The following is a 26,785-nucleotide window of genomic DNA, read 5'->3' on the forward strand; positions in this document are numbered from 1 at the left end:
GGCCTGGGTGGTGTCGATAAGGGTTTGATAGTTCTACACGTTGGTGGGACCTGAGTTCATTGGTGTTGAGCTCAAGTGTTGTAGAATGAGCCCCAAGTGGTTTAGGGTGGGGCTGGAGTGGTTTAGGGTGGATCCAGAATGATTTAGGGCAGAGCTGAAGTGGAAAGAGTGGAGCTGGAATGGATTGGCATGGGGCCAAAGGGCACAAAGGTGGGGCCTAGGGACATAAGGGGGCCCTGAAGGCTTAAATTCAAGTGCATTATGGGGAGGTCTTGGATCTGAGAAGAGTAGGGTGAGGCATTCGTGGAGTAGGCTGGGTTCTTGGTGTGATGGGATGGAGTTTAAGTGCAGAAGGGTGGGGCTTACTGTGCAGTGGTCAAGCTTGAGTGAGGTTAGGTCTGAGTGGGGAGAAGATTTTTATTTTTATTTGTTTCTTCAACTGCATTATTGTGCACAACTTCACAAATTTTCAAATGTTCTCATATTCAGTTTTACTAGAATTCAATCTCTGATTTGCACAACTTAAATAAATATAGTCTGGTTTTAGTTCTTTTTAAATTTAAGACCTTTGTGGAATTCCCACACTACACTTTTACAGCCCAAACAATCCTCAATCCATCACCTGTTGGAGAATTTAGGATTGTTGGTGATTTTAGGAATTACATCTGAAACAAAACATGTCAACCGTGTGACTTCAATTTTGCATCACCCTTTTCTTCGGAAGAGATTTATCTGTTTCAGCAAAAATGTGCTCATGTGCTCCAAGAGAAGATCATTAATTTTTGCTCTTACGTGTGCGACATGTGTCCCCTGATTGATTGCTGTAGGATACAATAGGATTATTATTTTGTTACAAATTACTTAGTTTTACAGGAAAGACAGATTTCCTTTAGCCGTGTTCCACTGTTTTTTTCAGAAATGGGAGGAATATTTTTATATCGAATTTTCTTGTTTCCATCACTCTGATGATTAGTTTTTGCTTGTTATTAATTTCTTTACAGAGACACACGCGTTGTGAGAGATCCCACAAAAGAAAACCGATCAAAGGGATATGGGTTTGTCTCCTTTGAAAAGGAAGAAGTAAGTTTATAATGATTGGGATTATATGTGAAAATGAGAAGAACTGATACATTGCCTTTGCTTATTCAACGGAACTCAGATTAGTTCCATTGTGCATGTATGGTTATTTCTGATCAGCTCAGTTAGAATCTTTCCTTTAGCGTCTTTTGTCAACTTGTATGTGATTTTTGAATATTGATTCCTCCTCTTTGTTGTGCAATTTCCTAACATGGTCTGTTTTAGTATTCCATATGACTGATTGTTTCATTGATTTATACATGTACATAGGTGAATCTGAGTTAAGATTTAGAATTTCACTCCTGCATACATATATTTCATTCCATTTTACATTGAAACGTGTTGCTACTTAATACATGTACTTTATTTAAAGCCTACTTATTTGTAACAGTGTTTTCCATTGATCTTGCATGCATTATGAGATGGCAATTTTGTTCTTTTTTCTAGAAAACTTTGCAGCAGGTGCTTCCTTTTTTCACTCATACTCTTATAATCCAGAGTCTTGAGCTATGTATCAATAAGTATTTTCAGAGATTTGACAGTACTATACTCCACCTGTTTCTGTATTCCTTACCTAACAGGCGACTTGTATCAATATTTTATGAGCAGTTAATATTAAAGCCTTCCTCTGCTAGATGTCTTTTTCCCCTCCTGTTTTAATTGACTGGGTACGAAGACATGACAAGCAGGTCCTAGTTAATATTCAGGTGTAACTTACCAGACCATGAATTAAAAATGCATGTTAGGAATATTAGCACATCCGTATGGACTTGACGAAAAAGACCGACATTCAGAAGGGCCAATATTTGAATGCTGTAGGTGTTGCGGTTCGTGACACATACAGTAGATTTGGTGGAATAGAAATGCTTTCTAGTTTGAAATTTTGTTGACAATTTTAACTTCTTGTGCAAACCTTGATGTTAATTTGTGAATTAATCAGATGTTGGATACCTTTGCCTTTTCTTTCACCAGGAAGCCAAAAATGCCATCAAAGCAATGAATGGTAAATTTCTTGGTGGCAAAATCATCCGTACAAACTGGGCAGTACGTAAACCTTCAGAGCAGAAAATAGAGAGTAAGTTTCATAGTTTGTTTAAATTTTTAGACAAATGATTCTGTTGTTATTGTGCTGATAGCAAAGTTTGGAAGAGTTAAACATTAGATTCAGCCTTGTGCAAGTGAATAGATTAAAAATACTGTGACATAATTCAAGTATAGGATGATTGCTGAAATAATACCAAGCTTCTTTTTATGTAAAAAGAAAAATTTTGAGATTGGAGATTATTTCACTTCCAAATATTCCATCCAATATGTACATGTATGTTACATTGGCCAGATAAATGCATGCATTCAGACTTACAGTTAAAATGATTTGAATAAGGAGTTAGTTAGGCAGTTGAAAATTAATCAGTCAGTTTCTGTTTTCACAGCAAAGTCACATGAGGAGGTGTATAATCAGGCAAGTGTCAACAATTGTACAGTATACTGCGGTGGTATTCAAAATGGGATGTCAGGTATGTTGTTATAACATTATTTTTATAGGAATTACATGTATATGTAAGTAATGTACTAAAATGTACAAACAGGAAAAATTGTGCACCTGTAGAAACATTACATTACATGTGTGTACCTACCATGTGAGTTCAACCCTTCCACTTAGTTTGTGTGCATGTGCTAAAATTCGGTAAAGTCGTGGTCACTTTCTGTTGCTTTTGAAAATGGTGACGCCAGCCAGCAAATGACTATACCAAAATCCATCTGCAGAGATCTTCCGCATTGTGTAATGTTTGCCGAATTTATTCCAGAGAAATATAATCAGGCTTCAGATTTCATTTTGTGACGTGTTTCTTGTTAATCATAAGTGACATTTCGGAGAAAATAGGGTTAAAGATGTCTGCTCATGTATTTCTGAACATAAAAAAGGGTATTATTAAATTGAAATTTTGTTGTCCGGTTTTTCCGCACATGCTGCAAATCTTGGTAATTGAAAGAGTGTTTTAAAAAGGATCCCATGTTATGTTTAAGCTATTGCGAATTGTCCTTAGTTTTATCAGTTTCAACTCTGGCTCTGTGTTTAATGATGGTCGACCATGATTTATGTGTACACACGTACATGTACTCCATCAACGCACGTATTCATGCACTACTTTGGACAAATGATTCTCGTGCAAAATATTAAATTTGCAATAACGTGAAAACACTATCGATTTTTTATCGGGCCTTACTACACACCACACTTTTTTTGTTTGTTTGGATAAACTGGAGAAGTGGTTATAAAATGGGACAGACCATGGATGTATTTTCTTTCAAATCTGATCATTTTTAATCACTTTTTCAGTATTTGTTTCACATTTTTTGCAACTGGGTTCATAGAATACGGTGACATAAGTTGTCTAATAAATTTTTAGTTAAAATCAGGTTATCTCTATGAACATTAGTTGTTTGTCAGTATTTTGTTAAAAATAAATTATGGTCTCTATCTGCGGAAAGAAGTTTCGGAACGGTGTCCCATGTCGCCTGCTCAAAATCCACAGTAAAGTGATCGAGTGTGCATGTGCTAACTCCCAGTTAAGTGGTGCACAAAGGTGTGGGAGTGAATTTACGTGCCACATAGACATCGTTGTTTACTTGATGTGCAGTTGATTTCATTTGATCTGGTGACATAAATTACAATGTGTTTAGTATGCTCTTAAATATTCACTGCTTTTAGTCATGGAAATGTAGAAGTATTGCACCTAAGACCAGCCAGGAATTTTTTAGGACAGTAATTTTAAGATTGTTTACTAGAAGACACTGACTCTTTGTATGATCAGACCTGCTGGCTTTTAGAGGTGGAAATCTTTTCTAGTTTCCATCTGCAATTTCATTTCTGAGACCCTGATCAAAGTAATCCAATAAAACTGCACTCGGAAACCAAGAATAGCTTGCGGACTTGATCTGCATTGTTAATTCAAAACCCATTAATTTCACTGGATTTTCCCCCGTTTTCTGAGCTGACACAGTGAACTTATGAACTCTTACCTTGTCTGGTTTGCATTTTAAACAGAAGAATTACTACGCCAAAGGTTTCAGGAGTTTGGTACCATACAGGAGATTAGGCAATTTCCAGAAAAAGGTTATGCATTCATTCGGTAAGCAGACCTACTATAAGAATGTTATAGAAGTAAGCCTTGACTGGATATAGTAAGCTAATAATATTGACTAGCTGTAATCTTCATGGTTAAGGGTGCTGTAAGAAGTTGGCATTCACTCTCATTTACTGGGATTGATTATCAGCCTGAAGTATTAAGTGCATGGCAGCAGTTGATAGATTTTAATGATCAGACTGTGAAATGAACCACAAGCTTAATAACTGCAAAGTTCATGTGCTAGTGCAGGTCACCTGAAATCAAGTCGTAGTTGTGAATTTATAAAGAAACATGAAACGTTGTCACTGCAAGCATTTTTGGTAATGAAAGTTATTGCATTGAAAAACATTTTAGTGCTTCTTTTTCTTCGGTTTTTTTTATAATGTTTTGGCAAATGCTGTGAAGTTTATTCCTCAATGTTACATTTTTATTTAGAGTTCCTGATTACAACTTGAGATAAATTTCCTAATTTTTTGTTTCAGATTTGCATCTCATGATGAAGCCACTGCAGCCATTGTTGGTGTGCATAGTCAGCTTGTTGGCAACTACAAAGTCAAATGTTCGTGGGGGAAAGAAACGCCATCAGAGCCATCAGCTCATGTTCAGGTATGACATGGGCAAGGGGACAAAACTTGTACTATGAAAAGAATGGTTTGTGCATGTGAGTTAAGACTGATAATAAGTACATGTTTATAATATGTGAGCATGGTGTGTTTGAATGTGGATCAAAACTGTGTTCTATCTGGCGGTACATGTATGTATATATCAACTTGTAGACTTGTGACTTTTCTTCTGTGTATAAGGTTTCTTTTTTAAAATTTCTGGTTAAATGCAATTGAAACTTCAGATACAAAATACAAGCCTTTAGAAGTTGATTTTTCCAGCCTTTGGCTGGCTAGTCAGTAGCATACATGTATTTGGTACTGTTACATTTACGTCTGTTTTGAAATCCCAGCATAACATCTGATGGTTTTAAGAACAAATAGTTATCATTGCTTTCCACTTGGAGGTTTGCTTGAGTGACATCTGAAGAATTGAGAATTGAGTTGTTTATGTCCAGTATGGTCTTACATCCACTTGAATTCATTGCCCATCAACTCTTGGTGGTTGATCGTCGTAAGCCATCCCCTAGTCTGCTCCCTTCAACAACCCCCCACCCCCCGTCAACGGTGCTACACACGTGAAGCGTCAGGTTATTCCGTTGGCACATTGTAGGCTTGGCAAGGCAATTTGATTGGAAGGTGTGAAAGACTGTTGCGAGCTGTACAGTTCCCCCTAGGGTCAGTGCTTCAGTGAAGCATCTATACCTCGGCAATTTCTAGAGCCATGGATATGGTCTACAATATAGTACAAGCAGCAGAGTAATGTTAGTTTGGCAGACTGGCCATTAGCTAATACGTGAGCCACAGATTCCTTTTTTACATTCTTGTTATCTTCATGTCTTAAGCAGTTTTATGAGACCTATTAGTTTTCTGAGCGTTCACTTTCAATGCCAACTGAAATATTTTGGTCATCCAGTTCACTATTTCCTTAGAGCAATTGCAGAGCAACTTCTTTCCTGCAGTGTACATCTGGATCCTTTGTGCTCATCAGTTTTTAGAACACCCTCATCAATGAATACTACACAGAAAATAGAAAATCATCCTGGAATCAGTTTCAAATACCCTTATGGCCCTTGGCCTTTTTTCTCTTGCCAAATATAAAGGTCTTTAACCACTTTGTGTGGGGGTTCCTGGTACCGGGTATCTTGGGTTTGTACGCATAGCCGGGTGCACGAAGTTGGACAAAAGAGCTGGGCCTTGTAACAAAAACCATACTCGGAACAAAAGGCTGAACTGCTGGGAATTGCCATCATTTTGCAGCTGGCATTAGCGGAGGTAATCTGTCATTGTTTTAAATCAGTATACCACTGTTTGCGGTGATGTAATACCGCTGCACGCTAAGCTGGCTGCATTTAAAAGACACCACTGGCATTCAGCAAGGCGCTGGGCAATTTCGGGAACAAAGGAAATTATGCAACACTACACTATCTGGGCCCTCTTTAATGGGCGGCATGCCCAGTTACAATACTCAGGCATCAATGGAAGTTGCCTGTCAGATTAGAGTAGCCACCAGACAGTCATTTTTGTGGGTGTGAGCGTCCAGTAAATGAAGTTCTGGATATTTGAAGAATTTTGAAAATGGAAAATCTTGAAAATTGCCCGGGAACTCATCCCGCATATGCAAATTCCACCCAGCAGCAAGTGGTTAAAGCTCTCTTTCAGCACAACACCTATTTGTCCATTCATTTGTTGACAATATGCATGCTCAGCCAGGCTGACCCAGCCAGCCATTGGTTGATAACGAAGGCTACTTGCCGTGGTATCTGAGCCAGGAATATCACGCCTGGACAGATCACTTTTTCTCTCACCCGTGTGGAGTCAACCAAGAAATTTGTGATTGACATGAGTAAACGGAGGAAAGAGAGGAAGTAATCATGAAAAGTGCAGTGTTCTGACGTGAAGTACCAGAAGAAATGACAAGATTCAAAGGATGTGCTTGGACACACATAATTTAGTTTGTTTGTCACAATGTTTTTTCCTGCTTGAGTCCTCTGCATTCATTAATAAACAATTTAACTTCTCATACTGTTATATTTGCATGACTTTCTCAATAAGATTCTCTTGTTGGTGCACTTAAACCGCTTTTAATTTGAAACCTTAAACTTTAAATTCTTACTATTTATAATCCCAGTGTCATTGTGTTCAATTTGCATTTCAAACCTAATTTTGATATTTGTACTTTTCTTTTTGGACTTCACATTTATTTTGTCAAGCTACTTGTCATTTATTTGACATTCATATATTTTATTCCATTAATTTCAGTTTGTATTTCTTGACTTTACATTTTGAATTTAGCATTGGTTCAATTAATTTTATCACCACTATATAGTGGAACCAAAATTAAGCTCATTTTTGTAAAAACTCATTTAAATTCAAGACCTGTTTACTTCACATAATTAAAACAAAGGATTTTAAACACTTCGATTTTAATTGCCACGGTAGTATGATTTTTTTCAAATTGTTTTCACGTTTGCTCTGTATAGAATGAATTTCATTCATGCTCACACCTGCTTAATAGTGTAATCTGAACAACCTTTCCCCTTCATTTAAATCACATATGAATTTTTCTACCATTTATTTGAAGGAATTGGGTCAAATGACTTTTATCTTCTATATCCTATTTTACTCTTTGATTCCATATCTTTTTGACTACTTACATGACCTATTCCTGAATGAGATATCCTTTTACCTGTTTTCATAAGCCCCTCTTGATGGTGTTAGGGCCCCCTTCAAGCTCTGTCATTGGCCATTACGTGTTCTGACAGCTGACGACCCTAGTAGGGTGTTAGAGCAAATACAAGAGACGTGTTTCTGTGCCCCACCAAGCAACGCGTGCACCTGCGTCACATAACACATGTGTGGAGACTTGGTGTCTTCAGCATATGATGAAGAGGATTGTCTTGGGATTTTCCCACAGATAATACTGTTAATCTATCCAGAGTTGTTGTCTTCAACTCCTCCTTTTATGTCCTGGCTAATTTGTTGAATATCATTCTTTAGGTAGATTTTATTTGAAGAGTGGCTTTGAATTATTTATTTGTTTCATTTAAAGTGTTTGTTTTATTCAGCGTGGACAAACAATCCCGACCACTTACCCTTTATGGTGAAGACGTCTTGTATTCTGCAGATTTGATTTTTTAACATTTTATATTTATTTTCTACAATAGAAATTATACTAGAAATAGATATAATTTAAACTCTGTTTCCTTGGAATATGAATTGCCGGAGTCTGATTTTCCATAACATTTCTGAATGAAAGATATTTATTAACTTGTTTTGATGAAATTTCTGATATCAAGGAAATAGCTTGTCTTTTTTTGTTCAAAACAAGATTAATCACTGAAATTAGAAGGAAGCTAATCTATAAAGGATGTGAAAGCTGTCAAGTGTAGTGACATGGCAGTGGTACATGATTGGTTGCAGTTTCATTGTATTTCCCATCAGAACTTTCATTGTGAATTTCCTGTGGATAAATTTTAATCTGCCCTGAAGTCACATTCAGTGAATGCAGCTTTAACCAGTCATCTGGCCTGTTTACCAGCATTATAAGCATCTCTTTTTGCCAGTTGTAGGATGTTTAAATTACATTTATTTGCAGAAAGTCCAACTGTAGGAATTGCGATAGTTACAGTTGGTGATGTTAAAATCTGTTGGATTTCTCCCAGCAGTAGTTATTTCTTAAGTAAAATCGTACTTCCGTGTCATTTCCATTCAGTGTTTTCTCAAAGTGAACTAACTGTCATTAAATTGTTGGTTCTCATTGATTTCATTTGACACAGCAGCAACAGCAGTATGCATATCAAGGCTTTGCTACCTACCCGCAGCAAGCTGTACAGCAAACACAGCAACCTAGCCAACCATACGTTCACTATTTCAACCAGCAGTTTCCTGCTGGACAACAACAGCAATATCTGCAGATGACACCCTCAACACAGGCCACATACTACTATAACTATCCACAGTAAGTGCCAAAACTGTTGGAATTTCTGAGAATTGTTGGGAAACTCAGAACTGAAAACTTTGTTATTTACAAATCTTAAGCTCCTTAGAATTCACAGTGTCATGTGCCATTAAATTTTTCCAAACCTTTTTGAGACTTTGAGAATTTTTATCATGCACTATGGGCACTTGAGGATACTTGACAAGATCACACACACCTGGGCATGAAAATAACAAATGATTTGTTAATCTGTGTTAGAGTGGTTGATTTGACATCATGGAATTTGGGAAATGATCTTTGCTTAGTAAGATTCGTTGTAAAAGTTTTCTTCTTGGACAAATCTTACACATACTCTAAAATTAAGTAAAAAGAATTGACAAGCTGCAGTGAGGGTTTGTGTTTTTGATAGTATAACCCTGCGTGTGGCTGTAGGGCTTGTCTTTGGCTGTGACTGACTTGACTCATTTCTTGTTCTTGCTACAGAGCGTCAGGTATGGTTATGCAAGGGCAGTATGTACAGAGCCAGTACCCCCAAGGACAAACTGTTCAACAGACTCAGTATGCTCAACAGACCCAACCCATTTCAGCTCTTGGACAAGGCATGGCTCCAAGCAGAGGGCTCATGACGCCTAACTCATCCCAAGGAAATTATATGCATACTGGCTTCCCAACTCAATAAACAGATATCTCCCTCCCTGAACACCCCTAGGGTGGAGGGCAGGATTCCCCCACCCCATCACCTATTGCACTCAAGGATTAGACTCAGAACTTTGATATTGAGGAACTGGTTGGTGTCATTGTTTGTGTCAGAATTGGAAGATATGCATCATAATATTTTCATTGATATGGAATGCCTTATGTTGGGTTGAATGATCTGCTGTGTTTTAAAAATAGACACTTTTCATTTACCTCAATCTTACATTGAGTGCATTTGATCATGTGATTTACATTACATAATGTGCTTGTCAGATGGTAAAATAAAAAGCTCCATTAGTGAGACTGTAACATCAGAGGACAAGTCATCTTATATCCTGACATGTCTAATGTATAATCACATGATTTGTCAGGTGGTTAGATGAGAATGCAGACAGCTGTGCTTGAATTTGGCCAGTTATGATTGGTCAAGTTGATCTAAATATGTCAAATGATTGGATTGTAAAATTCAGCTAATACTGAAACAAAGAAAAATTGGCTGAAAATTGCCAAATTGTGTAGAAATAAATAAAGTAAAGAGAGAGAGAGAGTGTGTGGTGAATATTGTATAAAAGAAATAACGTAAAGGATTAAACAAATAGTAGAGTAAATAAATCAATGTGGGTGGTGGGTAAAATGAACCTGTAGTGTGGGGGTCATCCTCACATTCTCATATATACAGTATGTGTAAAAACTGTTTGAAATAAAAAGGGTTATTTGTCAATTTTTGGATATCGACTGATGTTACTAGCTTGCCTGGGTTGAAGACATCTCTTAACAGCAAGCAACATAGGGAGAGACATGCAGACGCTCTGTGTACTGTACTTTAGTTATGTTTCTGGACATTCCACACACTTGTACTTTTGATACCTTGTCCTACAATATTTGTGTTATGACCAGTTAGCTACAGTACCATCTCTTACTGACATGGTATTTGAGAACTTTTGCAGACATATAGACTTATTGCTGCAGTGTATAGTGTTGATTTTTCTGTTGCAAAAAGTATGTCTATACTGATGGATGGAAATTGTAGAAAATCATCGATCATAATTTGGTTTGCATTGTGCTTCTTCCAATGCAAAGCCAATTACTTCCACTGAATACTTGTGGAACCTGCTGCTGCTCTGGATTCAAGCCAACCCCCCACTTCTTCCAAACTAGGCTGAGTGGTTAACACGTCTGTACTAGTAAGGAGGAGGTTGTAAGTTTGAATCCCATCCGAGCAAGCTTGTGAATTTTTATGGAACTCCCAGACCACACAGAAAATATAGTGTGAATACAAGTCGCAGTAACGGCGATTCCTAGTGTTGAAAACCTTTTGTTGAGACTGAGGGAAGTACAGTATCCGGAGTAGGGAGATTTTTTTCAAGTTGTTTGTGCTGTCTGAAACCCTGTTGTTTACAAAGACAACAATTATATACCCTGGCATTGTAACAAGAAAAATGTCATAAGTCACATTTTAGTCAAGGAATTAGCTGCCGTGTTGGATATTTAGACTGTGGGAAATGAAAACATGCTTTTGATGATTACATTGCATGTACTCTTTACTTGTATGTAGCATGTGTGTCTATGTTCTTTGTAATTTGTTGCTGTGGAATATTTGTAAGATGTTTGTTACTGGAAGTTCCTGCCCTTTGTGAAAAAGCATGACTTATATACAGCCTGGTTTTATAACACTTGGTTTCTGAAAAATCTTTTATATTTTGGAATGGCTACCATTAGGTTTGGAAAAAACCTCAGAAAATAAACAGTTGAACTTGTGGATTGTTTCCTTGCCAGAATACAGGACGATCACAAGTTACTCAGGGTAAGAACTACAACGTTCAGTGCCTTTTTGTTTTTTTCTCTCATCCATATTGAATAATACTTCACAGTATGGATTTTAAAGTCTGATGCTGCAAAGCTTTTATTAAAGCAAGTACCCTCCATGCCTAGCGTGTTAACTAGTTTATTAGTCATACCTGTGTGCATTGTTTTGTCTCCTGTTTGGCCCTGTGTGTCCTGTTCTCATAGCAACCTTAATTGTGGGATGGGTTGGTTTTTGAGGGAATATTTGTATTGAATGTGGCAGATTGCACTGTGAAAGAACAGGGCTGGTGAAAGAATAGAAATAATTTTTTCCCACTCCCAAGATATTCTTGTTACAATGCCCACTGTAAATAACGTGAGTTACAAAGTCACATTTAGAAGTAGAAATAGCCTGTGTTCAGTTTAAAAACCTGCAAACTGTTAAATATAAACAGTATGAACAGACAACATTGGGTTCATTATGCTCTCTTTGCTGTGTATGTTGATACCCACAGCAAAGACAAATAACTTTAAGTTAATCATTTCTCAATTTCTGCCTTGCTTACCTACCAGCAATTCTCATACACAAAGTGAAGTGCTGCAATTTTGTGAAGTCTGTCTTTTACAACTATTCCACAAATGCCACCATCACCTTGTTTATTACTTCTTTTTGAAATCAGTTTCAATAATGCGGAAAAATGACATTGACTAAAATAATAAATTATGAGTTACAGGATTATGAGGAACAAACTCTTAAATATGGTCATTAATATTCATGAACTGAGTAACTAATTTTTGAAGTTGGTCATTAGAACTGATATGTTTAGTGTTTGTGACAGGAATGTTTTGTAACAGTTGGGACCATGTTTTTTTTCCCCCCATTTTAAGATGGTGTCGAAACTAAATTTGATGCCACATCACCACAGTATGCGCTGTGAATAGTTGTTGGCTGTAAAAAAGGGGGGAAAAGGCAAGAGAGAAGGATGATTTTTAGGATGGCATTTAAAATTCATCCTCAGTTCTTTGTACTGGTGCTGTTGGTTTGGCCTAATTTCATGGATTTCTTCACCTGTTTCTACATCTGAGAACTCGGGGAAAACAAGTTGGAAGTATAAACTTTGTTGTATCACGTGCACATTTTATAATTAATTTTATAATTAATTGCAACTTTGTGTGCTGGTATGTTAAGAGCTATTGCCTTAAGAAAAACATCACTCAGTATGACACAGCTGGAAAAATATGATCAATATGGTCTGATTTTTGACGATGGATTAGTAACGGAAACACTAAATTAAATATTGGCTCTTACCAACTTTCAGCAAATAATTCATTGGATTTTTTTTAATAAGGAGCAGAATGACATTTGGCAATTGTATATTTCCTTGCATGCCCACTTGGTCAGTATAGAGGGGTTTATCTATTGGCAAGGAGATGAAATAAACTAAGATGGAATGGCAAAGAATAGAAATTACTGTTGTGTTCTGATAAACGTATCTACAAATTATCCTAGGTAATGTTAACTCGGTGTAATTATCATATTGATGTGAAATGAGTTTGGTCATCTTGAGAATGGAAGTGCATTTTTTGTTGGGCCAGCCCTCCCACAGCAATCTGTGTTTGCTTATCATTAACTAAATGCATGAGTAGTTTTCGATTTTTCTATACAAGTTTTATACTGTGGAGACTTCTTATGCTCCTAGAAGCAGATTACTGTCTTTTAAGGATGGATGGAGTATTTTCTCATGTGAAACGAGTGATAGCTGTGACTTTGGGTGGGGGGATGGGACAGGGTGTATGTGGTTATATAGGATTTGATACATGGTTGCAAATTGTAAAACATTTGTTCAATGTCATTCATTATGAAGGATGTTGTGGTTGTGTGGGAGAGCTGGCCGGGAGTTTCAGAAGTTGGTAATCATCAGAACTGATCTGTCATGGAAAATGAACACAAGGACAGTGAATGTTTATTGTAATTATAAATTTTGCGTTATGTTAAAAGGCATCAATTTCAATCCCAGATTTTGTTGTAACAGCCAAGCTTACTGTTGCAGTCTTTTACGTGTTCAAAGTTGTGAACTTGTGTTGCATTGGCATGGCAACTTTGGCCTTGCATCAGAATAGCAACGTGTACTGTTGTGTAGCGCCCTCTAGCATTGAGTTATTGGTATAAAAAGTGAACAAGTTTTGGGTTTCATATACATATCTAATTAGCAATGTGATTGGTCCCGTTCTGTGGTTTTTAGTTAATGTATCTTGATTATCAACAATTGTACATATACTCAGTGTCCATTGTTACAAAAAATGTGTTGAAGTCCGTAAATTCCACTGTGCTGAGTCACAATGGAAGAAGTTCATAAGGCAAATGTATACATAATGTGAAATATTTTAAGGGTGGGTGTGTTTTGGAATGGTAGAAAGGGAGATTTTAGTTATAAACAAAAGTAGCAAGTAGATTTGTAGCAGTAAACATAAAACTGTCAGAAAGAAGTGTACAAAATATAATATTTGGGTTTAAACAAAATGAGTTAGACCAGAAATACAGTAACTAAAGAGTCCAAATAAAGCATTGTAAGATGGAAAAATGTTATTAGGACTTTGGTGATGATGTTTCAATAGTGTACAAAACCCTGAATCGAAATTGATTGGATTTTGGTTTCCAATATGGGGTGTAGTTAGCCATAGTAAGATACATGTGCACTGAATTAGGCTTAGCCAGCTAACGTCAGGGACAAAGTATAATATGAAGCAATTTCCCAAAACACTGGTTTTTGTAGAATGATGGGGTATAAAGCAAATAAAAAGGTATAATTTGTAAACAAAGGTACAAATTGTATTTTGTGTGGCTTTCTATCATGGTTGTACTGTTCTCCAATTCAGCATGGACAGATCCAAAAGCAAACTTCTGAGCATGGGGGCAGCATTTCTCTAATTATTGCTCCCTTGGTTTTTTGTGGGGATGGGGGAGGGAGGCATGGCACCCGCTCTCCATGTGCTCTGATTATCCACATGTATATTTATAATCACAAAAATATTTATCCCCAACAGTTGTGTTCATTCACTTGTCCCCAACTGCCCTGAAATGACGCTTGGAAGGCCAAATACATTTCAAAAATGTTTGTGAAGGAAATAGTACACAGCCATGGCTGTGATTGTGTGAGCATCGTGAGTTAATATTCCATGCATGTACTTTCAATGTTGACCCGTGTTATTGTTCAAAAGCAAAAGCATTTGCCTATCCCAGTGGCCTGGTCAGCAAATCAAGCAGAGGAGTAGCCATGGGGGGGGGGCTGGGGGCACGTGCCCCTCACAAATTCCAGGTGCCCTCCCCCAGGTGCCCCCCACTGAAAAAAATGCTTTAATGGATATTGAACAAGGCTAACAAAAACTTGCCCGAAAACCATACCACTGAAAGCTAGTGCCCCCATAAGATGCTGATGTGCCCCCCCCAGTAAAATCCGAGCTACGCCTCTGAAAGTGAAGTCAAGGCAGTAGGTGACAAGCGAGTTCTGCTCATTTCTATGTCATTAACTTAAGCAACTGTTGTTGGATTGTGATGTGTAAATGCAATAATTTAGACTCGATTTAGAAGTAAAGGACTTAGTGGCTTTTTTGGATTCAAGCAAGTGTTTTCTTTTAATTGAAAGCGAGAATTATGTAGTTTCTGTTGAAGGAATACCGCGTCATGTGATTTCATCACATGATACGAAGCGTCGCGTGATCACGGATGCGCGTGCCTTTGCCTGTCTGGTGTCTAGGTTGTTTTTACGCAGGCCAATAGGTATCATTCTAATTATTGATGCACCCGATTTTTTTTATTACGTTACGAACGGACGGATACATGATATATAATAATAAGCGCAAGGGTATGCATGCACGACGAAGTCAACAATGTCGCCGTTAAGTGCAACGTTTTGTCACTTTTTACTAGCATTCCAGTTGCTTTATACCGGTAGATATTCCGAGGCCTCACAGTACACAATAAGTGATGCATCAGGGCTGGGCAGGCGGTTTGATGGTATTGGTGGACTTAGTGGAGGAGGAGTAAGTACTTAAAATTTGCTCAGACCGTCGTCGTGGCCTTGACGGGTACAGTCCATCATTTCAAGCCCCATTGAAACAGTGTAAAATCAGTACCGTTCAGGGCCCAATAGCATGCACGCCAACATCCCTGAGATTTCTGAAACACAAATGAAATTCTTGTCTGGTCACTGATCTTTCAATTTCTTTTCACCGCCCAAAAAGTGATTTTTCCAAAGTCTGATTGCAACCCTTTTTCAAGTGGCAACCCTCAACTTTCTCGGGCACTTAGGACCATTTTTCAACCGTAGTTTTTAGCCCTTCTGCTCTCATACGAAATATGACCCAGGGAGTTGATTGTGGCAACGATTTACACAATCTCACCATTTTGGGGGCCAAACAATCTCCTTTTTCAAAAGATACTGTGGAAGGGGGCACTTTTAATGCTAATGAGCTGGTCAGAAATTCTCACTTGAATTAGTAGTCTGCACCCTGACATGCCTGATGCTGCATGCGCTGGGCCAAGCATGCCAAGGTCCACACAAATGCACAATTGGTCATGAGGGCCAGTCTAGTACATGAGCATCGTTACTGAACTACATCATCCACGACCTCCGTATCCAGGGCTTTTCATTGAGTCTCAGGATGTAGCATCTAAGTGCTCAATTCTGACATGTCTAAGTGTTTTCTAAGTAAATGACTCGGTTTTTTTCATCCTAAATTAATTTTTTCTGGACATAGGCTATTTTTGCTTTCTTACAGCTTATGCACTGTAGTAAATAATTACTGGCGTCTGTATATGGAAGTCTTCCCTAGTCAAAGCTCGTAAATTTATTTTACATAAGACTTAGTCTTGGGTCATTCGGACTTTGGAGACCTGACCAGATTACCTTGGGAAAGAGTTCAGTGCATGGACAACAGTATTTTCCCTTAACATATTACAGCAGTCATCAGAAAGTGAGAACATGTCCTAAAAGTTAAAATTAGCTGAGAAAATTTCGAAGCATTTACTTAGAAAACACTTAGGTTTTTTCAGAAAAGTCTCGTAGGTTTGTATACAGAGGCAAGAAGTGTTGTCCATATGTATGGAACTCTTTCCTTACTTTTGTAGAACAGGAACCAAGATAGCCCCATGAATGTGGCCTGGACTCTCCTTGCTGTATCCTTGGCCACACTTTCCTCTATATGAAATGTCTGTGCAAACATGGCAAAAGTAGGCACACAATTCTATGCAACACCTTACCTTGACTGTTCATGACACAGCAAGATTTGAAATTTTGCTGCCATAGACAATGTGTGTTGATTCACTTCCATTGCTTGCTATTTTCGAAATGTCATTTAGCAAAGTACATGTACGTGCGTGTGCCCTTGCTGGCAGTGAAACCAGACATCCGAATTACTCCGAAATAATTTGCCACATCCGAAGTACTTGGCTATGGCTTGAAATTACACACTATTCTGGCCAGTTCCCGTTGAGTCTGCAGGCATTATGTCATGGGTTTGTGAAGCTTGGTAGTCAAGGTTTGCTTGGGACTGGGCTGATGATACTTTTGCTGCCCATGTTTTCTAGAGTTGATTTTCTTATCAGACTTCTGGTGAGGTTGGGGTTGTTTGAAACCATTGACCATCATCAAGTGAAAAGCGCTGCTTACATTTTTAAACAAGGGTTTTAATTGATACTCTGTGCATCGGCAGCCAAAATTCTTTGTTCCTGTCATTATGAAACTTGTTATTTGAGTGTGGGTGCTATGCTTAGACTGAGAGATCAGGAAAAGTGCAGTTAAACATTTTGCTGTATCTAACATCTTGCATAAGGACAGAAATACCTGATCTGATTACAAACAGGATTAGAGGTAACCTCTTAGTTTTTAATTTCTTTCTAGGCTACCTCCAGATTATTGGTGAATTATCCTGAGCTTTATCAGTCACAGATTCTGGATTATCTCTTCAAGGTAACACCTTTGAAATGCCTTTTTCGTATTCTTGAGAAGAAAGGTTACATCTTAAAGGAATAAAGATTGCTTGGAAGGCTACATTAAAATTCAAATCTTTTTAGCCATTGAGAAAATCATTTCTACATTTATAGTCTGTTATCATTTGAGTGAAATTTAAATAGCGTAGCTGTAGATGGTGGGCATATGCCTGACCACAGGGGTGCGCCTTCTCTGGTCAATCAACCACAAGGCTAGATGCAAAGCCTTTGTCATGGACTGGGTGTCCATGTAATTATGAACTCACTGTTAGTATTGTACGTGTTGCGCTATGTGAATGCTGGAGGTATATCCAATGAAACGAATTTTGAATCCATAGATAAGCAGGGTAATCATCACAAGAATAGAATTTTAATGTGACACCAGACATTTGTGCTGTTCTTTTTTTTGGAGCATATTAAGGTGTGTAGCATCATCACAATGTTAACATGAATAAATGAAGATTTCCAAAGATGGAGATAGGGAGAAACATGTAGGTTTAGGTTTGGAATTTACTGTCTGTTTATACATGGGAGGTGATATTGTACATTGTTGAATCATCACTTTTATGCTGTTTAAAAAAAGAGGTGTGGGTTTTTTAGTTTGTTGCCTATTGGTAGGGACAATAATCAACTTCTCTTGTTTATGCAGCCTAATACACTTCTATTTAATAACACAACAGAAGAGAAAAGTTGTGCTCATTAGATGTGACAAACCAAGTTTCTGCTGAAAAAGTTAGTGTTAAGACGCGCAACAGGAATAAACTAATTATAATTTCATTTCTTCCTCTTGATAGCCTAACTTTGGAGCATCGCTGCCTATTTTGAAGGTTGAGATTGGTGGAGACTCTCAAAGTACTGATGGAACCGAATCGTCTCACATGCACTCACCTAATGATGAGAACTATCAGAGAGGATATGAATGGTGGCTGATGAAGGAGGCTAAGAAGGTAGGAGTACTATCCTGGTTAGTGTCATCGTATTGTCATGCATACTGATTGTGGTAGTTAGTTTACAGATACATGTAAATGTGGGCTGGTGAAGGAGGCTATTAGAAGATGAGAAATTTAGTCTGGTTTGTGTCATCCTACGTTTGAAGTACTGGTAAATGGCAACTAGTAAAGGAGGCTAGGAAAGCATGAGACGGTCCAATTTTCAACCATTTTGACTCTGCTCAAAGGCACACCAGTTTTGCTTATATTTTATATGATTTTTGACTTCTGATGAAGGGAACATATCTTTTACCCTTTGCTTTCTTACCATACATGCAGCATCATTAAAACCACCTGTGACTCAATGACCTTATTGATTGAGACTATTTTCATTGCCCAGGAAATTAAAAATCTGACTTACTCTCTTTTTCATCCAGTCAGATTCAATCAGGTTGATCTTGTCAGAATGATGAATCATGCATTAATGACTCTTATGTGACAAATTTTGTCATGAACCTTCTAGGATAATTAAACAATTTTTAATAGCACCTACTTCTGTTTCATGTTTTCTGGAATGGTTTGTAAATACAGATGCACAATGTCCATCTTTAAGAGGTAGTGTTCAGCTTCCCTTGAATTTTTTTCCCTGTGTAGATTCATTATTCTATTGATTCACTTGCCTGTCATTTTTGTACAGCGTAATCCAAAAATCAAGTTGTACGGCCTCCCATGGGCATTTCCTGGCTGGATTGGGAATGGCACACAAAGTCCTTACGTCAATGTTGACGTCACTGCTGACTATATCATCAAGTGGATACAGGGGGCTAAGACCTATCATAATCTAACGATTGATTATATTGGGGTAAGTTGAAATCAATCTTTTGATTGGAATTAATCAGAAAACTATTGTGTTAAAATTTTGTAGAGATAGTCATCAGAGCATTGAGTTGAAGGCATTTATTTATTTTTCATTTTTTGGTCAAATATATACATGCTGAAATTCTGAAGGTTTGCTTTCTTTCAATTTTAGATCTGGAATGAAATGAAGTACAGTGCTTCATATATTGAAGAACTTAGGGCTACTTTGAATCAGAATGGCCTCCAGAATGTTCAGATTGTTGCAGCAGATGGCAAATTTCGTATCAGTTATGATATCTTGAATAGTCCAGCATTGGCTAAGGCAGTTCAAATCATTGGGTATGCCATTTTGCAGTTACCTCTTTCTTGCATGGATGAAATCTTTGTATCCATGAGCATGTTACATGTGAAGCTTGCTTGCTAAGAAACTGCTTACTAAGAGGATCATTTATGCCACAGCTGCCTTTTTTGCCAAAAGCAATTTTTAAAAGTGTTAACTACTGTATTTGCATGCTGCCCCTTTTACTTACATGTACATGCACGTGCATGGTGTAAGTCTTTTATTCAATTACTAACACGAGAAAGAAATTACAGTTGCAATTGATTTTGAAAAGACTTTATTTTGGTAACATAATTTAATAATTTGCATACAGTGTTTGGCCAATTTTAACATTCTTAACTACAGATTTGGAATGAAAGGCCGTATGACATCTCCTACATCAAGGCTTTAAGAGCCACTCTAAATAAAGCTGGATTTGGCCACATTTCCGTGGTCGCTGCTGATGGAAAGTTGACTATAAGTCAAGATATCTTGAAGGACAAAGCATTGGCTGAAGCTGTTCAGATTATTGGGTAGGATAGTTTAGTGGCTTACATCCTAAAGCCTTCCACACTTTGCTTGCTTGATAAATGTGATGACTATTTCCTCTTTCAGCACAAAGCACAGGAGGCATTTCACTTTGAAGAACACACAGTCAGTGTATATTATAGATTGAATGTGTGTTCTGAATGGATTGAGATGTATCCTACCTGTTACTAACATGACTACCATAGTCAGTAGCCAACTTGGGTTTTCTTCAAGTGATCTGGTGCCTAGAGTGTGCAGTATTTTCAATACATATGTTAGAATTAATCACCAAGATGGCTGCTGTGCTGAACGTCATTTGCTGGCTTTTCACACAAATGAATGTTCTACTGTAGGTTTGCACAGGAAGTGATAAAGTATGTAGTCCCTTTAAAAGCCCCCTTATTGAAAGCAGAGGTCAAAACTTTATTTTCTTGTTTGATTGTTTCTCTTCAAGTCTTTTGAATGGTACTGTACTTCAAATAAATAAACAGTTTCTAAGCTCAAGTTATAATACCCTTTGGTGACTGCAGAATGGTTTTTCTCAACTTGAACTGTCAGCCTATGCACTGTGGTAAGACTTCCACAAAGTTGTAATGTTAGTTAGAAACTTGATTAGCTAATTTTCAGTGTTTTTATAGTTCTTCAGTGACTTCTTTTATTATCAGATATGGAATGAACGACCCTTTGATGTTGGCTATATCAAAGTCCTCCGAAAAAACTCTGGATAAGAAAGGGCTGACAGGAATGCAAATAGTAGCCGCTGATAATCTTGAATTCATCAGTATTGCCATACACAATGACCCAGAAATTGCCAAAGATGTAGCTGTCATTGGGTATGATTTGAATCACCTTTTCCTTATCATGCAAAGAAAAACACCATTGGCAATACATTGCTAATACGTAGCAACATTTCTGTTGGTACCATAGACGTTCATATTCCTCCATCTTTTTACCTCCTTTGCTTTTTGGGTATGGTATTGTAACCTTTCCAATATCATTAAAATCATTGCAAACCTCTCACTGCTATCCTTTTTCCGATATTCTATTCTAATATTGACCAATTAATTAGCAAATCATTTCGGTCATCTTTCCTAATATGAGAATAAATGCTTTCAAATGACTTATTAACAAAGTTATCAGAAATTGTACAATTGTTGGTTGACCAGTTACTTGTCAAAAAGTTACCACTGTATTCTTGTGAAATGAGATGGATTTATAAATGCTGTTTATGTTTAGACCTTGAGCATTTACCGACAGAAGTTGTATTCTGTTGTGTGCTTTAATGCATTGCAAATCCGTAATTAAATGTAACACTTTAACAAAGTTTTGTATTGTTTATTTCCTCAGGGTGCACTATCCTGGGACTTATGTCACCAATTACACCTTAGAAACTGGCAAGACAATCTGGGCATCAGAAGATTATAGTACTTTTTAATAATGAAGTTGGTGCAGATGCTGGGCAAGGGTTGGTGACATTTTTTCAATTTGCATAAAAAAATTCCATTTGCTGTTTTGTCATGGTGGTTGCATTGAATACATATCCATTTTTGTTGATTTTTATTGATTTAAACAAAGTTATTTTTTGTTTTCGTTCCATCTGTGTGTGTTTTTTTAGCTTATTCAATTCTTTCCTCTTAATTGAAAGTCTTTATTTTTTAATCATCAGATCTTGAACCAGAACTATATCTTGAACCAGAACTATGTAAATGGAATGATGACTTGTACAATCTCTTGGAACCTTTTAGCATCATACTATGATGCATTGCCATACAAACGCGATGGACTCATGACAGCTAATGAGCCTTGGAGTGGGCATTATGAGGTCCCTGATACTATCTGGATAACAGGTATATATAGAGGGCGCTCTTGAACATGTATATTGAGGTTGCTATGACAGTTACTAAAATGTGGAGCTGGGATCATAAGGTTAAAGGTATACAGTTGACTTTCGTTATTACAGAATTGGCTACAATGAAATTCCACACAATGTCAGCTGCAGCACGAGGCTTATTGCCTGCCCCTCCAAATGCGTCACGCACAGTAACCAGATATACAGACATCTTTCGCCGTTTTCCTGTCTTCATGACAAGCTAGCGCACAATTCAAAAATCAATGATTTATTTTACACTGATTACATAAACACAAAAATAAAAACTCCCTTCCCAATTCCAGTGAAAATACAACCCAAATAAGTCCGCTCGACTATTCTCACTTCTCAAGAGCCAACTAATGGCCCAACACTGAATTATTCATAGAAATATGAACTAAATCTGCTTGCCCTGAAGAAGGTACTCAGTTACCGAAAGCTCGGCAATTACATATTTCAGAGAACTGAATTATTCATATTGCTGGTATGAAAACTAGCACGCCCGCCTGGCGCCAATGAGATCCTGCGTTTACATGACGTACATTTTGCAAGCATAGCTGTCCAATTGCAATATTCCTTCCTGACGTCATGCTTCTTCAGTGATCATCTCACGTGCAGGTGGCTGCGCCGCAGTGGGCGAGTGAACTCATACTATCAATCGTAGTCATGCCACTAGTGATGAAAATCAAGACAGATGGAAAATTAATTAAAAATGTCTCTCTATGACACAAAAATGTGTTGGGAAGACTACTGACATGGATGGGGGCTCGGTTCCAGTTGAGTCTAGACATTCTTGCAGGTACACACAGGCCTACATGTGCATGCCTTGGTCTAGTTACTGTGAATGTTAGCTTCGTTCAAAAATCCTTGGATCGATGCTTTCACATATGTTTGCTTTTTATCTCACATGCTCATCAAACATGTTGTCATGTGACAGTCAAGTTTATTATTCTAAACACATTACAATATATTTAATTAATTACAACCGAGAAATCTTTTTAATATCATTAACATCAACCACGTTCATGTGTACATACATGTACAGTACATTTTACAAAATTGATCGTATTCATGTACTTCACAGAAGCCATTGCATTGTGTTCCACCTACGACCAGTTTCAGATACAACAAACATTTCTATTTGGTCCCGCAGATTTTGTAATAACGAGAGTCGACTGTACATTGTACGACCTTGATAGCTGAGAACAACAGCCAGTCAGTCATATGTTATCATTGTCATCATTATTAAGGTAATTTGTGATTGGAATATTTCAGCTCATACCACTCAGTTTACTGGGCCTGGATGGATATATTTAAAGCACAACACAGGAGTGCAACATCTGGAGAAAGGAGGAAGTTTTGTGTCAATGACAAATGGAACAGACCTGACTATAATCATTGAAACCATGGTGCGTACAAACTGCAACCCCATTTAGTAAAATGTCGCTGTCTTAAAATTAGGGTTCATTTTGCCTGTGGTGTTCCTTATTACCTGTCTGCATGAAGTGTCCATTACATCAACCAATATTGTTTACTCGAGACCACTTTTGCATTTTGCAGTAATAAGTGGTATTGAAGACTTGGAAGCTATTTGGTCTTTTGAATGCTAGAGAGGCTGATCATATTGTTTCACTATTCCCTCTTTGTCGTTAAGTTTCAGCTTTAAAAGATACTAATAAATATTCCAGTTTTAAAGGTGAAACCAAAAGGTCCATTCAAAACTTCATAGCAACACAAACAATATATCTATATGGATTAAACAGTCTTTTGAAATCTTTTCTTGTTACAGAGTCACAATGATTCTATCTGCATCCGACCATACCTACCACCTTATTCAGTAGTAGCTCAGACTGCTACATTTGCCTTGCAAGGCAACTTTGTAAGTAAAGCATTGTATCCTTTCAGATATGCAAATTTAAAGTTTGGTGGTTGGTTGTCATATCTTGTAATGCATGGGATACATATTAAAAGCTGGACAAAATAAACTCGTTCTTAAAGTTGTTTGACTTTTTCTTTTACTTCACCAGGCCAATATAAGCAGTCTTAATGTGTGGTATTCTAAGCTGGGATTCAGTGGAGAAACATCAACTATGTTTGTTAAGAAGAATCCAATAAAGGTAAGCAAAAGGTGTGCTGAGAACGTATTTCATGTTTGAAATATGTTGAAAGAAAGCTGTGGATACGTAACTGTTCCTACCTGCAGATTTTGGGCTTTTATTTTTAAAGACAGTTTGGCGGGGAATGACTTGTTACTTTGATGAATTTATTGGGTCTTGACTGTTGAACGTTTTGTTGTTGATTTCAGATTATGAATGGACATTTCAGCATGAATCTAGCTCCTGATGAAGTTTATACTTTAACAACCACTGAAGGGGGTATCAAGGGGACCTATCCTGCACCCCCTCCATCTGCCCCCTTCCCTGTACCTTACTCTGATAATTTTGACAGTAAGTTCATGATCAAGTCATGGGATCTGTTTACCTTAAATCCAACTTATTTTGCTTGATGGATGAAAGTTTGAATTTTGTTTCAGTTCCAGCTGCCTCCGATCTTTCCTCTCATTCCATCAATCCAGAATATCCACAATTCACTGAGGCTAATAACTTTGCTGATCAGGCTGGTGTATGGGAGATACGAGAGACTGGTGACCCGACTCATCATATGGTGATGGAGCAGGTTGTCCTTCAGTCACCAGTCCACTGGTGTCAAGCAGCTGACACTCCTATCTCTGTTGTTGGCAACTACTCATGGTAACATGTTTGGGAAGTCTGAAGATGTATTAAAATTCATTTTTCATTAAAAATAAAAAAATGTACTCATAACCCAGGTTATGATTTTGAAAACCAAAAGGTGTGCACTGTATACAAGATAGAGGAAGCGACATACTAATACTAAATTATAGAAACCTCTTCAAAGTCATTAACTTGTATTTTATTATTTAGCCAGTCTGTATTCCGTGGTTCTTTGAAGAAACTTCTTCAAAGTCATTAACTTGTATTTTATTATTTAGCCAGTCTGTATTCCGTGGTTGTGCTTAGTGACAAGTATTTATTTGTAAGACATGGAATTTTTTTTTTAATCAGTGGAGGAGAAGGGGTCTAAAGAATGTTGGTTTCATAGGTATGAGAATTCTGAGTCTGAACGCAAATAACAAAGGGGCATCCCAAGTCCAGTATGAGATTTAGTTGGCAAGTTGCTCGGCTGTTATGGTGGACCATTGTCCCTTTCTGTACAACCTGTTCATGTGCAGTTTTGAGAAATAACTAGTTATTCATTTCCTTTGCAGGATAAATGCAAATGTTTCAATTGATGTTAAGCTTGGAGACAAGACGGGTGCTTTTCTGGCACAACGTGTTGATAAAGGCGGTTGTCAGGTTATCTCAGCAACAGGACTGTTTTTCATTGTTTACTTCAATGGAACGTTTTCTGTCTACACAGACATTAGTAAGTCAATTATTATTCCTATCACACTAACTTTTTGCAGTTGCTTGGAGTTGATGCATTTATAAATTAGGTTTAAGGTTTGTCACTTTGAACGGTTTAAATCCTCCAAAAATATTATCAAATGTTTTTGCCTTGCACTTTAGATCGCCGTTCTCTCCTTAGTTCTGGCGAAGTCAGTGTGAAGAGTGGAATGTGGTTCAACATGCAGTTACTAACACAGGTAAGGAAGAAATAGATACAAAATCTGGTCGTTTGGTTTCCTTTCTGTTTGTTGCTTGAATGGTTTGAAGATTGGTGTTTCAAGTTAGGCTTGTTATTTCAAAGAGGTGATTTTATTGTCCAGGTGTCAAGTGATAGATGGTATTCTCACATCACTTTCTTTTCTTTTGCTATTTTGCTTGGATCATTTATGTTTACAGTTGTAAAAGATTAATACAAGAATGGAGTAAGAAAGATGAGGTGACAAGCTGAACTTAAACTCAATAATCAACCTTATCATTTGTTAAATCTTCCCCCTGTTGTTTCTAGAACAACAAAGCTGCTGGATTTGTGGAAGGCAAGATGGTGTTCAGTACACCATTAGACCCTCAGAAAGTACCCAGTCATGGATTTGTGGCCATTGGAATGCCAAACTATGCATCAGCACAGTTTGATAACTTCAGCATCACTTCAGCCTCATAGATTGTTGTATCAGTGTAAAACAAATTAAATTTCTAAAGGCCTTTTTTTTCACAGTTTTTCATTGCTTTGGATTCTGATTCACCTCCTTGAGTGCTAAACTAAATTATGTCAATGTTCCTAGTAAAGGTCAGCTGGAATCTCCTACAGTAATCTGTTTGACCGATGTTCTTGTTTATTTGTAACTGTATGTTCATTCTTTCATTAAATGAAATGATTACTTCTCAGTGACAAGTAGGATTTGTTACTTGCAAGTGTTTGTTTCACACTCAAAATAACATTCTCTCCTATTTAAACATTTGTATATTCTGTTAGTCCAGTTGCTCGTAACTTGAAATGTGATGACTTACAGTGTACTGGTTGGCCTTGGAGATGGACTGTACGCCAGTACATTCATCAGTGTTATAAAACTTTAAAAGATTCATCTGCAGATTTCAAAATCAAGTGTAATTTTAATTTTTTTTGGTCAATTTTACCATGGCATTACATCATGGTATTGCTTGAACCTTGACCAAATGACAGAAAGATTATTTGCTTTTTTGTAAAGTTTTGTTATTTTTTATTACCGAGAAGAGAATGAGATTTGAGAAGAGAATGTCAACAATCATTATGTTTCTTGGATGGAAGTAAAAAAATAATATTTGGCCGAAATGTTTCTAGAGAATTCTAAAGTAAACCAAGGCAGTGTAGACTGGCAAATCATTGACCTAATCAACTGATTCTAATTAAATCTGTTGATGTAACCGGAGAACATGATTTAATTTTTGTGATAAAAATTCAAGTACATGTACATAATCTGAAACTTGTTTGCATTTCTCCCAAATGGAATAAAATGAACGTGCTTTCAACATGTATCACAACTTTTATGCAGTACATTTTCATAAAGGTATATGCTAAAACAAAACACTATTTTTCCATGTGTTGGTCGTGTAAGCCCTATGTGGC

The 26,785-nt window shown here is 37.3% G+C and overlaps 1 protein-coding gene and 1 pseudogene across 7 annotated transcripts in view; both read left to right on the forward strand.

Moving 5' to 3' along the window:
* LOC110973821 (cytotoxic granule associated RNA binding protein TIA1-like) overlaps positions 1-14,056 on the forward strand; it is a 73,799-nt gene extending 59,743 nt beyond the window's left edge. For 5 of the 6 annotated variants that reach the window (XM_022224946.2, XM_022224948.2, XM_022224949.2 and 2 more), the window contains 7 exons: positions 1,002-1,080; positions 2,050-2,152; positions 2,508-2,591; positions 4,124-4,208; positions 4,688-4,811; positions 8,587-8,768; positions 9,231-14,056. In XM_022224946.2, the coding sequence (XP_022080638.1) occupies positions 1,002-1,080; positions 2,050-2,152; positions 2,508-2,591; positions 4,124-4,208; positions 4,688-4,811; positions 8,587-8,768; positions 9,231-9,426 (853 nt within the window). In that variant the 3' untranslated portion in view covers positions 9,427-14,056. The remainder of the gene's footprint in view (positions 1-1,001; positions 1,081-2,049; positions 2,153-2,507; positions 2,592-4,123; positions 4,209-4,687; positions 4,812-8,586; positions 8,769-9,230) is intronic. The other variant, XM_022224947.2, reaches the window with a different exon arrangement.
* Positions 14,057-15,051: 995 nt separating this feature from the next.
* On the forward strand, positions 15,052-26,700 carry LOC110973820 (galactocerebrosidase-like; annotated as a pseudogene). The gene is made up of 15 exons (XR_015427528.1): positions 15,052-15,269; positions 17,129-17,197; positions 18,012-18,164; positions 18,844-19,008; positions 20,517-20,684; positions 21,199-21,316; positions 21,530-21,698; positions 22,994-23,127; positions 23,508-23,597; positions 23,746-23,835; positions 24,024-24,165; positions 24,294-24,468; positions 25,005-25,162; positions 25,306-25,382; positions 25,691-26,700. The product of XR_015427528.1 is annotated as a galactocerebrosidase-like (transcript).
* Positions 26,701-26,785: the final 85 nt, after the last annotated feature.

This window comes from Acanthaster planci, linkage group LG13, assembly GCF_054643075.1.
Source record: "Acanthaster planci isolate LZ-2023a linkage group LG13, COTS_SCS, whole genome shotgun sequence".
NCBI lineage: Eukaryota > Metazoa > Echinodermata > Asteroidea > Valvatida > Acanthasteridae > Acanthaster > Acanthaster planci.